General features: G+C 37.2%; 1 protein-coding gene across 1 annotated transcript; it reads left to right on the top strand.

Moving 5' to 3' along the window:
- Positions 1-261: 261 nt before the first annotated feature.
- LOC584857 (folylpolyglutamate synthase, mitochondrial) lies at positions 262-16,237 on the top strand. The gene is made up of 12 exons (XM_784702.5): positions 262-436; positions 2,878-2,991; positions 4,451-4,569; positions 7,074-7,278; positions 7,927-7,988; positions 8,596-8,698; positions 9,461-9,538; positions 10,164-10,326; positions 10,845-10,949; positions 12,894-13,120; positions 13,532-13,601; positions 14,618-16,237. Exons 1-12 carry the CDS (start codon positions 389-391, stop codon positions 14,962-14,964), a joined length of 1,641 nt encoding a protein of 546 aa, XP_789795.3. The 5' UTR covers positions 262-388; the 3' UTR covers positions 14,965-16,237.
- Positions 16,238-16,840: the final 603 nt, after the last annotated feature.

Here is a 16,840-nt window from a genome sequence, read left to right on the forward strand (position 1 = left end):
GTTCCTATAGCTATATGTATAATCATCAGTCGAGTGAGACCATCACCTAACCCTAAAGTACATCACCAGCTCATAGAACCATCTGTATTTGCATTATGATAAATGTACTTCAAATAATTAATCTTCCACATCGGTTTCGTGGTCATTGTGTAGATTCCATGTACATGTACGGGTATTTTTTATTTTACATGATATGGGGTGCGGTCAATTTGTGGCGAGCGCGCGCACTGAAAATAAAGGTATAAAATAAATGTTTAGAATCTGTCCTATCATTTCTACGGGAACATCCACATGCACCAGGCATGCTACATGTGTTTTTGACCCAGACTTTACAAAAAATAGCAACTTTAATTTGAGTGTATTGTAGCTCTGTTTCGTTAAGATAGTGATGGATGCACAAACCTGGAACATCTTCTCCGATGAGCAAGTGTACGAGGTAAATCGACTTTTTATCATTTTTTTTATCACTAAAAACTGAAAATCTCATAAATATCCGTTGTTGACGAAGGAATAGATTTTTGTTATATACAAGGGCTGTGTAAAAACATTATGTGCCATGGTATTATCATACAAACCGCTTTTCATGTAATGATTGTGAAATATGGTTTATTCTTGATAGATAACGTTTACATCCTCTCAAAACTTTATCTAACAAGAATAAATCATATTGTCACAATCATTTAATAAAAAGCGGAAGAACAAATTACTCCAATTTTATGGGAAACAATGCAGTGTATGAAACATGGGAAGAACACTTAAGATATTGTATTCACGCTTGTCAAGTAACTGCAACTTTTGGATGTAGCCCAAGTATAGACCCCCGCCCCACCATGCATTTTTGTTTTGCTCCCAAAAGATACAGTACGTATACCCCACAATATTTGGTTATTTATCATGTAAACAATAGTTGTTTATTTTTTGCTTATTAGAGAGTGAATAGTATATAGTGAATAGTAATAGTGATAAGTATTTTTTATTTTATATAATTTTATCTTTAAAGGAAAATAAAATCCAACAAACTTTAGCTGACAGCCTTATTGAAAACACTTGGGCCATATTTAGAAATATATTACTATAATGACCTATAAAATGATATTAAACTAAGTAAAACTCTTGATAAATTTAAAAAACTCTTGAAGAATGAAATGTTCTTGCAGTATAAAAACCACGCCCAATTAAATAATGAATAATTTGTTCCACATGTTTTGTTATGTTTTGTAATACTGCAAAGCACCAGCAAGGGGCGCATATAGGGACGCATGTGTCCTGTGTGTGTTCATTGCTGGTGCTTTGCTGTAAAGGTCTTATTGCTCATAAAAGATTATAAAGACCTATATTATAGGTCTTTATAATCTTTTTCTTGTATATATTTGTTTTCCCGTTAATGTTGTTTTTGTTAATTTCTCGATATATATGTCATGGTTGGTGCCCTAACCACAAGTTTGTATTCAAACTTTTTCAGGGGCTCATAACCCCATGTTTTTATATTTCAATGAATTATTGTATATGTATTTTTATGGTTGAAATGAATTGAATTGAACTGAATTGAATATTTTGAATTTATTTTTTATAAGTTTGCAGTTTCCATAGCCATTCTCCCAGAGGATTTGCCATTTTCATTAAAATACAGGTGTCGGAGTAGCACAACTTTTGAGATACTCACTGACCTGTATTTATCTGTGAAATTCATGACAAAAGTTTCCTAAGAAAAACTTGATTGTAATGCTTGCAAAAAAATGTGATGAATGGATGTTCTCTCATGTATGGCGACAAGCTATTTGATTCAGTTTTTTTCAATCAGTTTAGCACTTTATTTTGTTAAAGAAAACCTCACCATGCACAAGAAATAACTTTATTTATTCTGAGAGATTCAATGTGTTCTTGCCCATTCATGTACACGATTCTCCAGCTAACACCAAAGTGTACGAGAGAGGTGTAAAGCAAGATATTCTTAGCATAATGAACAGTTTCTCGTTGCTTGGTCAGACAAAGCTGCACCAACTACTCAAAAGAGTGACAGATACGTATCTAGAACAACTCAAAGAAATCACATCTTTGAGATGCTGGAGTAACAAGATGGCTGCAGTTAGCATCAGTGATTCTCGGTGTACAACACCAAGTCAGTAGGCAACAAGGGCCTATCTATTTTATGCAGGTCAATGAACTTTGACTGCTCTGGCATCACTTTTTTAATCGAAATGACAGCTCCCATGAAAAAGTGACTAGCAAGGAAACTGCAAACTTTTGATATTTTTTTTCTTTGCTATGTAACCAAACAAAGGTAATTTCAAGATAATTTTAACTGGTTGACAGTTTTGGATAAGATTTTCAGCTACGGTTTGTTGGGTTTCATTCACTTCCTCCTTTAATATTTATCTTTATTGATTGATTGATTGAATTTTTTTTCTTCATTCATTTGTTTATTTATTATTTATCTATCTATCTATACAGCTATTTATTTACCATTTATTTATGCATTTGGTTGATTAGTTAGTTATATTTTGCTTGTGGTAGAAATCTGGAATCCAATAATTTTTAATTTGTCTCCCCGCTCACGTTTTAACCCTAAATGGGCCGGAGGCAGAACCTCCCCTTTTCGCCGCGCGCTGCGATACGAATTGTTACAGCATTCAGAATTGTCAATTCACGGACGTGTGATTGGTTAATTAGCAATTATTCAAAACGGTTTTGAGATATGGATATGAAACTTGATAGATTTTTTAATTGAGATACTCCTCTTTCTATCTATCCCCTCCCTCGACTGAGAACGCATTAAAATAACCCGGCCTTTTCAGGGTTGAGAGTGATACCCCCCCCCCCCCCCCCCCCCCCACATGATGCTGTATTGTCATTGTCATTGTCATCTCTTTTCGTCAGCTTTGGCAAAAAAAAGCTGAGAGCTATTGTCAAGGTGCAGGGCCGTTTGAAGACAAACTTCGTGGGAGAGCACCTCAAGATGTCTTGATATTCTTGGAGAGAGTCGGAATTGGAGTAAGTCATATTCATTCATGCTATTCTTGTTAAATTTTAAGGTTGAATTTATTAGTAAACTTCATTCATATACATGAACATTTTGTATCAGGTTTGTATCAGAAGAGGAGTTTTATTGAGGTCTTTTAAAACTGAGAAAGCCTGATGCAATAATGCTGTCTTTTTCTTATATTTAGATATCCCTTCACGATTTTGTATCTATCATTCTCTTTACTACACCCCCAGTCTCTCTCTCTCTCTCTCTTTCTATCTCTCTCATCCCCTTCCTCTCTCTCTCTCTCTCTCTCTCTCTCTCTCTCTCTCTCGCACAAACACACACACACATAGGCCTACCCTATATCGATTACCCTCCCATTACCTTCCCTCTCTCCCTCTTTCTTTTCATCCTCTTTAATCTCTCTTTTTTCTCTCTCTCTCTCCCACTCTCTCTCTCTCTCTCTCTCTCTCTCTCTATCTCGTTCTATCAAGTACTCTTCATCACCTTTTCACTTACTTCTCTTTCCTTTTCTTTCTTTCTCATCCTCTTTACTCTCTCCGTTCTTTCTCTCTCATTCATCCTAATTCATTCCTCCTCTCTCACTCACTCTCTCTCTCTCTCTCTCTTTCTCTCTCTCTTCTCTCTCTCTCTCTCTCTTCAAATCTTCTCTACTCATCGATAATATTACTACTTTTTGATTTGATTTGATTTGATGTATTACTACTGGATGTGTCTAAGAATGTAAAGATATATAAACAAGAATTCCCACTGATAAACGATAGTACTTTAGATTAATGTATTTTTTTTAAAACATGAATAAGGTTGACTTGCAAGATAACTCGCATGCAATAATACAGGAAATATCAGTAGAATGAGAAATATATCATGAATTTCAAAGAGAAGTTCTAACACAAATGGGCTTTTTGTATTTTTAATAAGAAAGATAGTTTTAAGTAAAATGGGATGTATAAACGCTGATAACGAGTGCGCCCGGGTAGTCCATACCTTTATTTATTCAACTTCTAAATATAAATTACAGCAAAGATATTTTCAATTAATGAAACGTAAGATTACTAGAAATACATCAATGTTGTATCTTCTGTATCTTGTTGTTCACTTCACTCATATCAGTTTTGACGTGACGCGCTTAGTATGGAATAAGTCCCAAACAATGGCAAAAATTACCGGACCATATTTGAATATTTTAAAACAACAGTAGGCCCTTGATAATTATGATTCTTCTGGATCGCCACATCTAACCTTTCTCTTTTCGAATGTTTTTCCACATGGAACAAACTTAAATCCTTGTTAACTGGACCATTAACCCATTTAGAGGCATCCCTTGAATGTAATTGAATGTTTAAATCCAATATTTTGTTATAGTTAATGGTATCGAAAGTTTTTAATAGAAATACCAAAAGACCTTCTCTATAAAATTCAAACAGGCATTAATGAAGGTTTTGATTTTTCTTCCTAAACCAGAGAGATGTTCTGGATGGGCTTTCTATTATCCACGTTACTGGGACTAAAGGAAAAGGCTCGACTTGTGCTTTCGTGGAAAACATCCTTGAAACTTGTGGATACAAAACCGGTTTGTTAAGGTAATGACTTATTATTTATGTTTTTTTCTTCTATTATCACGAATAGAAAAAAACTAATGGTAATGCCCAGGTAACATGCCCATACGGGGCCCATTTGGGCAGAATCCGGGCCATCTGTGTATGGAGGAACCCATACAAATCCCAAATGTAAACCTCATTGGACCCATAATGGGTTATCCCATGTGGGGATCTACCTAGGTCTTCCAATATGAGTATAGCTAGGCAAACCCTTGTGGGAAAGATAATAAACAAGAGTATCTTCAATCATTTGTTCTGGCAAAATCGACATTAAAAACAAGAACATGATTGTGATCTCCGTACACATGGTTTAAGACCCGTGGGGGGGGGGGGGGTACTCACAGTTTGGACGGGGGGGGGGTCCCGCTCAAGCCTCGAAACCCCAACCATTTTAACCCTAATAAGGCCGGGCTATTTGAAGTCTTACTACGGCCGGGGGGGGGGCCATTATGGCCCCCCCCCCTAAGATCTCGGCCATGAAACGGCCGATCTCCGCGAAAATTTGCACGCATGTCAAGTGAAGTGTATAGAACAATATGATAATTTCAATTTTTTGAAAAAAATCCCTTATTTGCATATTTATGGTAATTTATGCAAATAACGTCATAAAATCACATTTTTACCCATAAATCCTATATTATTCATATTTAAGCATTCTTTTTCACTACATATATTCATTAGACCATTTGGAACAATAATACGACAAAAAAAATTGGAAGAGCCAGCTTATTCCTTATGTTATCTCTTGTTTTGATAATTTCTTATGTATTTCATTGTTTTTTTAACTTATTTTTGTTATTGTTTTTTTTTTTTTCATTTCTTCCTACAATTCAACTATTTTGACTCCCAAAACAACCACCTAAACTTTAAACAAGACCCAATAACCAATGTTTGATCTATTTTTAGGAAAAATGACATTTCCATATGTTTTGTACACAAATCACAAAAATGAGCGATTTTCGGGCTGACATGCAAAGACAAAAGGTCACGTGACCTTGTAACTATAGGTCCGATTTTTTTTTTTTTTTTTTAAAGATGCGCAAGACTCTAAAGAAAAAAGTCAGCGAGCGGCGAGGCGCCATCCATATGCGTTCTCGAACAATCAGCAAAATCGTGGAGGGGGGGGCCATAATGGCCCCCCCCCCCCCCGGCCTTATTAGGGTTAAGGGTCATTTAGGCAGATTTTTCTTGAAATATTTTGTCACAATTAAAATTAAAAAAAATTATAAACGGACCCATGTTTAGTGATATTTTTGTAAAGAAAGGGACCCATGTTAAGCATTTTTGTGTGAAAAGGCGACCCATTAGAGCTGAACATCCCTGTATGTATTAATATGTGAGTACACCCCCCCCCCCCCCGGGTTTAAGAAGGATACTGTAAGGCCAAGGAGTTGTAAAGAAACATCTTAGATGTGATGTGAACTTTTGATAACAAAATCGATGGACAATATATAAACCGTTCTGCTGTATATACATGTATAGGAGGCAAATTCTAGACAGCTTGTGGTTCATGATATGACAGAGACTTTGCCCTTTCAAAAAAAAAAAAACAGAATCAAGTAAAAGCTTTTCTGTAGTGCTTTTCATGATTCAATATGGTACTTTTGATAGGGTAACCAAACATAGGGACACCATAATTATTTGAGACTTAGGCAACATCTCAATAAATAGGTTGATGTTTTAATCAATTGAGTTTGTCACAAAATGATATTGTACGTGCAGTCAACCGGATAGGCCGCCCTCATGGCAAATATCTATACAGCCTTTGATCTATTGATAAGGATTGATCTTGGCAATAGCTGACACCAAGAATGCAAAAGAATGTCTGTGCACCTGTGTGTGTAACCACGATTAGGGTCACATGGCATCCAAAATGTTCATCAGTACCGGGTTTAATAAATTTCAAAAGAAAATTGAATTTGACCCCTTGGCCATATACTCTCTCTCTCTCTCTCTCTCTCTCTCCCTTTTCTCTCTCTCTCTCTCTCTCTCTCTCTCTCTCTCTCCCTCTCTCTCTCTTTCTCTCTCTATCTCTCTCTCTTCGTCATTGCCTTCCTTTTCCCTCTCGTATCCTTCTTACCACGAAGTATGTAATGTACATTGTGTATACCTCGATCATATAGAAAATAATCATCATTGAAACATTCAAACATCATTGAAATTATTCTTCCCCTGCTTCTACTTAGTAATTATTATAATTATTATTATTATTATTATTATGATAATTATTATTATCATTATTATCATTATTATTATTGTTTTTATTAACATTGTTATCATTCATGGTAACCAAATATAATTTTCTTAAATATTTCTTATTTTCTTTAAATGAACATTAGATCGTAATTATGAGCTGTATCCCAGCAACATGTAATTTACTGAAAGTTCTTCAGCTATTGCATTAATCAAGTTTATGTCTAAATAACATAAGATTTAGATATCATTAGATCATCTATTGGCTTCGATCCTTTTCAATTTCTTTAAAGCTCTCCGTCGCTTATAGAAATAAGGGAGCGCATTCGTATCGGCGGTACATACCTACCTCGCCGTAAGTTTGCAGAGTATGGGCTGACCATATTACAAAAACTTGAAGATGCTGGAAACTCGGGTGACGAACAGACGACCTACAGACAACCTAATTTCATCCAGTATCTCACCGTACTCAGCATGCATATCTTCCTCAAAGAAAAGGTTTGCAAACTAGAGTTAATGATCGATCTTTAGACTTGTTACTGGTGGGGGCCAGGTTATACGCATTTATATCAATGTCAAGCATAAAAAGGTTGTTAGTCTGTTTGTAATCGTCGGGTTAGCTGATGTTACCCCCTGGGCCCCTCACAAAAAAGTTGAGTCATTTCACCCAATCCAGCCCATGGATCTTGGATTAAAAGTAGTACAGTCAAACCTGTCTATAGCGACCGCCCAAGGGAAACACAAAAAGTGGCCTTTGTAGACAGGACTGGTGGTCTTTATAGACAAGTTCCTTTAGTACATGATTCAATGAGAAACCATTTTCAAGGGAAACAACCAAATTGTATGGTCCTTGTAGACAGGTGGTCTTTGTATACAGGCGGTCACTAAAGCAGGTTTGACTGTAGTAGACGAACTGGTTGTAGACCAAATGGCAATTCACCACCCTTCCATCCAGATGTATTGTAAGACGCCAACATCATTACTTGGGTCAGTTTTCATCATGTGCATGGATGAAGATGATGGACAAGAAGAAGAATACGAAGAGAAAGAAGAAGGAAAACAATATGTATCGTGTTCGGAAACAGTTATTATTTCGAAGGTTTTTTTTGTTAACCGTTTAAATGATTTCATTTGTATTATTTCCAGGTTGATGTCGGAATCGTAGAAGTCTTTATAGGTGGTGAAACGGACTGCACCAATATATTCAAGTGAGTTCATTTCAGAGAGAATTGTCTGAAACATTTATATTTTACTAAAATCTTTTGGGTAGGGGAGTAACATGATTGTTATTAACAAAAAAAGTGTAAATGTAGAGTGAAGACGTTTTGTTCAAATCTGATATATGTGTTTAAATAATGATCATAAAGTTTAATAGCGCCTTTCCGTGTAAAAGTAATACCGTTCGCGCACACGTGGCGTCTATTGCGTTATTTTCTGAGCTAATCAATCCTGAAAGCAATTAGCCCCCGCTCTTGTAATTCAACTGATTGATACCAATGTTTATTAGCCTTTCTGTACAATATCACTCTTCATTTCGCGTCAAAAGTCGCATCAAACGCAAAAGCAGTCTTACGTCTACAAAATGACGCTTCATGTACAGTGGACATAACAGGGAGAAGAGAAAGTTTACAGGGTCTTATCAGGGATCCCAGTCATTGCATGCAATTGCCTTCGTATAATCATGATATTGCACATCGGCATGATTATACACACTTTCTCTCCATCCATCGTGATGCATATCTACCGCAAATGATGTTCTCTTCCTATTATTGGTGTACCCACTTAATTTGGTGATCTTGAATCTTGAACATGCAGGACACCATCATGTGTGGGTATCACTACACTCGACTTGGATCATCGCGACAAACTTGGAGATTCACTGGAGAGCATCGCTTGGCACAAATCAGGCTTAGCAAGGGTATGGTTGATTCTTACACCATCAATTATTTCCCACTTACAAAATAGATGATTAGGGGGGTTGACGTAGATACAGGGGGGGGGGGGGGCATGCCTATTGAATGGCAAAAGACATCGATCTCTCTCCCTCTAAAAGAAAATAAATAAAAGAAGGGGAAAAGGGGAAACTAAATAAGGAAAAAAGGAAAAGTAGAGAGAAAAGAGTATTTGAAGAAGGATAAATGGGCCACTTTCCATCCTTCCCCATAACGAGTGGCCTTTTGAGTCACATTTCATCCACCTTGGACCGGTGCTCCCCTCCCCCATCTTCAATAGTATGCCAGTGTTCCCAAGGATCTCGCCCACGTTACGCCACTGTCATTGAAATCTGTCAATGATATTGCTATTGAAAACCGAATTCATCTACAGGTGTTTCGTATAATTATGTATCCCTAAGTGCTTTATCAGTTAATATGCCATAATAATAAAGATTTAGTTAGCATGTCTGATTCTCTCGTCCCAAGCTTTGCCTCTTGTGATATTTTAATGTTTTTTATAACATACAAAATGCAGGCAAAATGAAGTCAAGAGAGAGAGAGAGGGGGGAGGGGGTGGTGGGAAAGAACTTAATTAAAACAAGCTCCTGTACACTGTCGTTAAAAGCACTAACAGAATACGTCTAAAGCATGAGACAGCCATTAATGTAATTTTTGCCCTGCCATTTTACATGATCATATAGATAATAACATAAATGTGATTTTCTATAATAATGTTTTACCAACAGAAAGATCGTCCCTTGTTCACAGTCTCCCAGGAGTCAGGACCGCTGAAGGTGATGGTTGAGAGGGCTTCTGAATTCGGGGTAAGGCAAACTGAGAAGCATTTTTTTTTTCACAGGGAGGGGAGCTGATATAATTATGGCTTTTTACTCCAAAATTATCTGACAAGCACTCGATTCTTTTTAACTAAACGAATCAATGAATATATAAATTACAACATTTTGGGGATGCCTTTCACTCTATAAAAAAAGGGGGGGAAGGGGGGGGGGGGGGGGGAGAAACACGCTCATATGGAAATAGAGGGAGAAAAGGAAAATGGTTGGCACTTAAGGGGTTTCCATTTCTCTCGAGAAAAAAAAACGATTGCAGCATCCCAGGCTCTCAGGTGCATAGGATACATTGATTTCAGTTGGTCTGTTTTACCTGACTGTAAAGAAAGCATGCATGTGCTTGTAAGTTAGCAACCAGGGCACCGGATGTCTTTAATTCCTTTCCGAGGGACTTGGAAACAAGGACGGTAATGCCTTACCAAAGGGCACTGGCGCATCGACTCGGTTCCGAACCCGGGACCTCACGGTTACAAGACCACTGCTCTACCACTAAGCCATCACGCCTCGGTACATCGTAACTCATTTTAATTATCCTCATGGTCTAACCATAATAAATGTATTAACATTGCAAAATGCATATACAATTCATCTTTCTCAGGCAATCTTGAAGATTTGTCCACCGTTGGTCGAACTCTCGGTCGGTGGATCTCCGATCGAGCTCGGTCCCGAGGGCGGCCACCAGGCCATCAACGCTAGCCTAGCTGTTCAGCTAGCTCGTCATTGGATTGAAGAGCGTGATCCCAACCGATTTACATTTGATGGTAAAATTATATTCCATTCGTAATATAGGGAATTGGAAATCAAAATCAAATATTTGTTTATGTCCGTTTTTATTCTTATACTACAATACAATCGTACAGGAAACCAATGATAAAGCCTCTTTATATTTGTATGAGTTTCTTTTGACAGTTTCTTTCTGTAGGCACATACCTAAAAGGTCAAGATAATCACAAGAATTATGATAATTTTCACAGCATTTTGGTTTCCAAAAATAGGGAAAATAAACTATAGGGAGAATTCGAGTAATAGTACACCAAATCAACACGTAAGAAAGAATAGGTTATGGCCAGACAATATCATCCAAAGAATTTGATGCTGTTAAGCTTGATTAATCATAAGGGGCCCATCCCAGTTGAAGAGGGAAAAAATCACAAGGTTTACAAGCCTGACAAATTGTGGATACTAGTGCCATACAAATTATATGCAAGTGCATTCAAACTACCAGTGTATTAGATGGATATTAATAGTCTGTTTATTTTTTGTTTTTTGTTGTGTCTAGATCCAGCTACTAAGCAAGAGGCAACCAATACTGTTGACATCAATATTACAATAGACAACGTGCCTCTTGCAAGGACCTTTAACTTACCTGATGAGTTCATACAAGGTTTGAATATTTACTTCTACAAATTATCTTCTAAAGCCTTGTTTTAACCGTTCGGATCCTACTCTATTCAGCTCTTCTTTTTTTTTCATTCCGTATTATTTCATTTTGTCCGTTTCAGAAACCTTATCTATTCAGCAAATACTCTGAAAAATGAAAAACATAGTTAATGGTCGATATCAGATAGATAATAAGAAAAGCCAATGATGTCTCTTTAGTCTTTAGTCCCATGTGGTTTGAAGATCGAAGTATGAACAGGCCGTACACACTAAGAAAAAATTGTGCAAGTATGCACCTTTAGGGGTGCAAATCGATGCAACACTAGCAGCACCTTTAGGGGTTAAATCCTGCACCCTTTAAAAAGGTGCCAGAGTGAACCTTTTAGGGGACATGTTAGTACCATTTATGGTTCAATCCTGCACCTTTAGGGGTGCAAACCGATGCAACACTAGCAGTACCTTTATGGGTTCAATCCTGCACCCTTTAAGAGGGTGCCAGCTTGCACCTTTTAGGAGACATGTTAGTCCCCTAATGGTTCAATCCTGCTCCATTAGGGGTACAAACCGATGCAATAGCAGCACCTTTAGGGGTAAAATCCTGCACCCTTTAAAAGGTGCAATCCTGTACCCATGCTCGAGGAATACTCGTGAAATTTGCTCGTACACAAATACATATTAAACATGCATGTTGTTTCTTGGTTATAGTAATCATAATTATAATCAATATATCTATTACTAAAACGTGAATGTAACTGTAACATGATCAGACAAATACAATACAATACAATACAATGAACATTAAATTAGGGCGCCATTCCCATAAGGCTCAGAGCGCTAAAAAAAAAAAATTTATTGTTTGGTAGTTAATGATTGCCGAAGGAAAATACAAATCACAAAATTGATGTGCATTGTCATAATTTGCTTAACAAATCAGGATAAATGTATTTTTATGTGAACGCGTGTAAAGTAATCATGAATATGCATGCAATATGCAAACTTTTATTTTACACCCTTTTTTGGTCGATAGGGTTCATTTTTGTGGGAGGGGTGCAAAATCTTATATTGCACCCTTTTTTTAACCCCTTTTTCTTCAATAGGGTTCATTTTATGTAAAGGGTTCAAACTCTTATTTTGCACCCTTTTTTGCACCCTTTTTTCTTAGAGTGTAGGGTAACATGATGAAAAAGGCCTACTGACCAATGTGGCATATAGGACCAATTGGCCATAGGATCTTAGACCTTATACTAGAATCATATATCAATGGAAAATGCGGCATGGGACAAAGACCAATACTTTATAGTGGGACTTAGACCATAAACAATAATCAAGGATCATAGGATTACTGTGGTATAATGTAAATGACATCATCGTGGACCAAAAGGCCATTATGATCACCGAGAGCATGTGCGTAAATCAAGGACCAACGGACCAATGGGTGGTAGGATGAGAGACCAACAGGACGTACTATTAAGAACTAGTAAGTAATCAGGATAAGATACAATTGACACTTCACAGGCAGAGTAAAGTTCGGACCGTAGAATCAAGAACCTATAGGATCAAATACTATATTATACGTATAGAATCAATTAAAAATGGTTCCATGCGCCAGTGCGCTATAAGTTCAGAGACTATTAAAAATAAATAGACTATAGGGTTAAAGAGGAACAGGATGGAGGTTCAACCATAGGAACGTAGGATCAAGTCCAATGTATGAAGAAACACCTTTGGGAACTAGAATCAAAGGTCAATTAGGGAACACAGAACAATGTGCCATAGTCTGTTTTGTCCCATCCGGCAATCAAGATATTCATTACGCTCAAGGTCAGATCCTCTTCTTCTGCAATTATGACCATTGAACCTTACGATTCATTTGCTTCATTTGCTTCATGAATAATCTAAGTGAACGATTTCTTTTAACAAAAATAATCATTTCCTCATTCTTTGGCAGCTCTCAAGCGGTGCGACTTCCCGGGCAGATGCCAGATTGTGCGGGGAAATCACGTGACTTTTTACTGCGACGTCGCTCACACAGTAAAAAGCATGCATTCCTGTGGGAAATGGTTCATGTCCAAGGCGGGCATTGAGAGGGAGGAGCTTGGTGGTCATGTTAAGCGTGTCCTCATGTATTCCATGGTGCCTAAATTCACGATGCCCGACATATTGTCACAGATTGCGGTAATGCATACAATTTTGAGCATTGTTTTAAATGTTAATACATCATTCTCATGATCGACGAAAAGGGTGCAAGAAGTAAATATCAAAAAAGGACAGAAAAAGAAAAAGAGTTCTGGTACAAACGAGATATTTATTTTCGAAGGTCATGCGATGGTTAACCTGAAAAGCATCTTGTTGAAGAAAGAAAATTTAATTTGAACTCTATGCCCTACCTGCCAAAGAAATATCTGTTGAAATTGTTGGCTATAAAATCATTTTTAAAACTGAAATTGTATAAACGATGGCCTAAACTTTTTTTCAATCGGATAGGCTAACGACTAAAGGCTAAAGCGATGGTTTTACTCTTTGAGGATGTGTAGTTTTATAACAAATGATATTCAATACATCATTCTATCAATTTCGTTCTGACAGGATGTTGACTTCGACGCAATCCTATTTTCCCCAGGTTGGACAACATTTGGCGAACATGACGAGACACATCGTAAGTAATTAAGTACAATTGTTTATCATTAAAAGATTCACAATTTTATGCTTTTCTCTCTATTTTCTTTAAAAGTCACGTCTTTTCGCGTAATGTTACAGTCACACTTTCACGTAAAGCCCAGCCACAGCGCCCAGGTCAGGAGACGGTAAAATCATCAACATTTTTGAATTTCTCTCTACCCTCCAATTAGTCCAGAATCTGGCCAGTTCTTTTATGTATAATTCTCTACACACTTGATTCAAGCCACCGAAGATGGCACCAGCCCAGCCTAATTTGATGATCACGCCATCTGGGGTGGTAGCAAGTAAGTAGGGGGAGGTAATGATGGTGTACTGGTGGAGATCAAAATTAAATAGGCCAGATTCCGGACTACCCTCCAATAAGCGCAACGTACAACCCGTAACGGCAACGTACCACTGTTATATAGCCACGCGTCGCTCCGGTTTCCAAAAATTGCCTTACGTGGCGCCAACGGCAGAAACCGAAAGGTTTTGCGTGAAAGTTTGACTTTACCATCATTAATATGACCCAATTCATTCTATCACGCTTAGCAAGAGTCTGGAATCCATTCATAAGAAAACATCATCTATAGAAGGACGTACATGTGCACATTTTGATTGCTTTTTCGAAAGAACCTTCCTTATATAGATCTAAGTAATTCTGAACTGTTTATTATAGATTCATTGTTCGAAAAGCAAAATACAAAAAAAAACACCAAAAAATGGAAAACTTAATGGAAGTCATAAACTTAAACTGCGTGTGCTATTTCTCTACAAGTGATCGAACCATCCAAATTTTATTTGTCTTTTCTCATTTACTCAGCTGTAATACACTGATAAAAAAATTGATTGGCAAACGTCCTTTTCGGGGGGCAGTACTAGTCTAGTAGTGAACATTCGTTACATAATTTGGTTTCAATCTGTGTCATTTTACTCATTTAGTTTTCCGTTATTCGATAATTTGAGATTACCTGTTAGCCATTATCTTTATTTATTTCTATATAATTCCCTTAGCCGCTCGGTTCAAAAACAAGAATCATCGACGACAGCCTCAACAAGAATATCGCAACACCCATGTACTTCGAACGACTTTTGAGGATATTCTAGATAAAAGGTATCCGGCCGATAAGAAGAAACCCATCATCAAAGAATTTCCGTCGGTCTCGACAGCCCTCCAGTGGGTGGTGGGTGGTGACGATGATCTCCCGGAGCTCCTGATGTCGATGGCGCCAAAGTCAGACGATCATTTCGATGGCGGGAGCCACATCCAGGTGTTAGTGACTGGATGTGTCCCAATCGTTGGTGGCATTATCAAGATCTTCGATCCGTCGTCTGTCCTCGAGTATAAAAACGGCGTGTGATAAAATAGTTAAAGATCTGCGAAGAATCATATCCTCTCATGAGTTATCCATTAACGTTTTTAAAACCACTTACACGGTTTCGAACCAATGGAATTCTGACTCTTCTCTATATCTACCAACCCGTTACAATAGACCTACATTAGGTCGCCCAAGCAACATACCGGTAGAAAGAATTAACATACCATTAGAGATTTTCTTGTATTTGAAGAAAAAAATAGCGTCTACCATAATATCATTTTATTCTACTTTTAAAGTACCATCACTGCGAAAAAATGTTTTGATAGCTGGAAATGAAAGTGATGCTGGGAATTGTATCAGATTTTCTTCTGAAGATTTGATAAAAAAAAAGCTAGTTGTGACTGGTCATAATAAATGTAGTTAGTCTTTTAGAAGGAAGGTTATGGAACTCGTGAATTTGCATAATTATTTTCCAGATTGTTTGCAAGTATTTGGTTTGGTTCTGTAATTGTAGTATTTTAGTCATATTTTTATTTTTTAGGGGGTATAATTTTTGGAGAAAAGGTTCTAATATCTGAATACTTTAGTTCATTTTCATTTGATTGTATTACAAAAAACAGGTTGATTCAGGGTTTTCTTGGGGGGGGGGGCGTTTCACACATGACTGAAAATATGTTACATATATATTCTAGCATTTTCAATGTTGTTGTGTCTTTTGTCTAAAGAGAAGGGGTACCTGCCCCCTATACCCGCCCTGGATCGGTCATTGACATCGTAATTAACATCTTAAAGCAACCCGTGTCCTATACGAATTTATGTTAAATTCTAATTCAATTTTACTACATTGTAGTATTTCCCATATTTTGTATGGTAATGTATTACAATTATTCAGCCATTTTGCTATACAATGATATTTTCTAATAAACTTTGAATAAACTGGATACGATATTTAGAAGAATTCGGGTGTTAAGGAATTCTACAGTACCGTTAGTTTAATTATGACACCAAATAATATAAAGTATGAAACGTAATTGCATCACTGCATTTTCTCTCTATCTGTCCTTTTCCTTATATAGCACTTTCACTTCTTCTCCTTCTTGTCCTAGCTTCTTCTCTTTCTCCTCTCCTTCTTCGTTTTACTTCTTTTTCTTCTTTTTTCTTCTTCTTCTATGACTTCTTTGTCTTCCTCTAAATACTACTATTACTTCTACTCCTTCCCTCCCTTTTCAATCATCACTCATGTAATAATTATTCTTTTGATCGTATAAGAATAAATTATGTTAATACAAATCATTAAAAAGTGACCCTGATTAAAGTGGTCTGACTGATCTGTGTGTTATTATGTTTATAGGCCATACGAGTAGGTGAAGAGTAAGTTGGTTCCCCCTGCCCCAAAGAATTGTTAAATTGAAAATATTTGGGCAACCAAACAACAGACTAGGCGTTGTGGCGTGCGCCTGTAATCCAGTTAAAAATGGAAGTTGGGAACTGATTCAGCCGACGACGCAGGTTCGAAACTGAGTCACGTCTTTCGGATGGTGACGTTTAAAGGTCGATCCCCAGACGTAAATAATCATATAATAATTGATACACGTCTGTATAACCCCAATACACACACACACACACACGCACACACACCCGCACACACACACACACACAACCACCGCCTCATATTTATGCCCATGCCCCCACCCCCCCCCCCCCCCGCATTCACGGACAACGGATAGAAGCCCAATCGTCTTTTCTATCTTAAAATTTAACCTAGTAGCAGTCCATGCCATTCACCTCTCTCAATCCTTATGCCAGAACTCCTTATATTATATACTAAACACTTTTAAAACACTTCTACATTAATTGTCAAACGTTGTTGGGTATTACTTGAACCCTGTAACAGTTATTCTACGTAAAGTAGGTCTTG

The sequence above is a fragment of the Strongylocentrotus purpuratus genome, unplaced genomic scaffold, assembly GCF_000002235.5.
Source record: "Strongylocentrotus purpuratus isolate Spur 01 unplaced genomic scaffold, Spur_5.0 spur5_scaffold_6, whole genome shotgun sequence".
Classification (NCBI taxonomy): Eukaryota; Metazoa; Echinodermata; class Echinoidea; order Camarodonta; family Strongylocentrotidae; genus Strongylocentrotus; species Strongylocentrotus purpuratus.

Excerpts from the sequence above, each read along its gene's own strand:
- LOC584857 (XM_784702.5), top strand. The coding sequence starts at position 389 with ATGGATGCACAAACCTGGAACATCTTCTCCGATGAGCAAGTGTACGAG. Across the intron at positions 9,539-10,163 it reads AGAGGGCTTCTGAATTCGGG|GCAATCTTGAAGATTTGTCC; the intron begins GTAAGGCAAACT and ends CATCTTTCTCAG. Across the intron at positions 13,602-14,617 it reads CGAACATGACGAGACACATC|CCGCTCGGTTCAAAAACAAG; the intron begins GTAAGTAATTAA and ends TAATTCCCTTAG.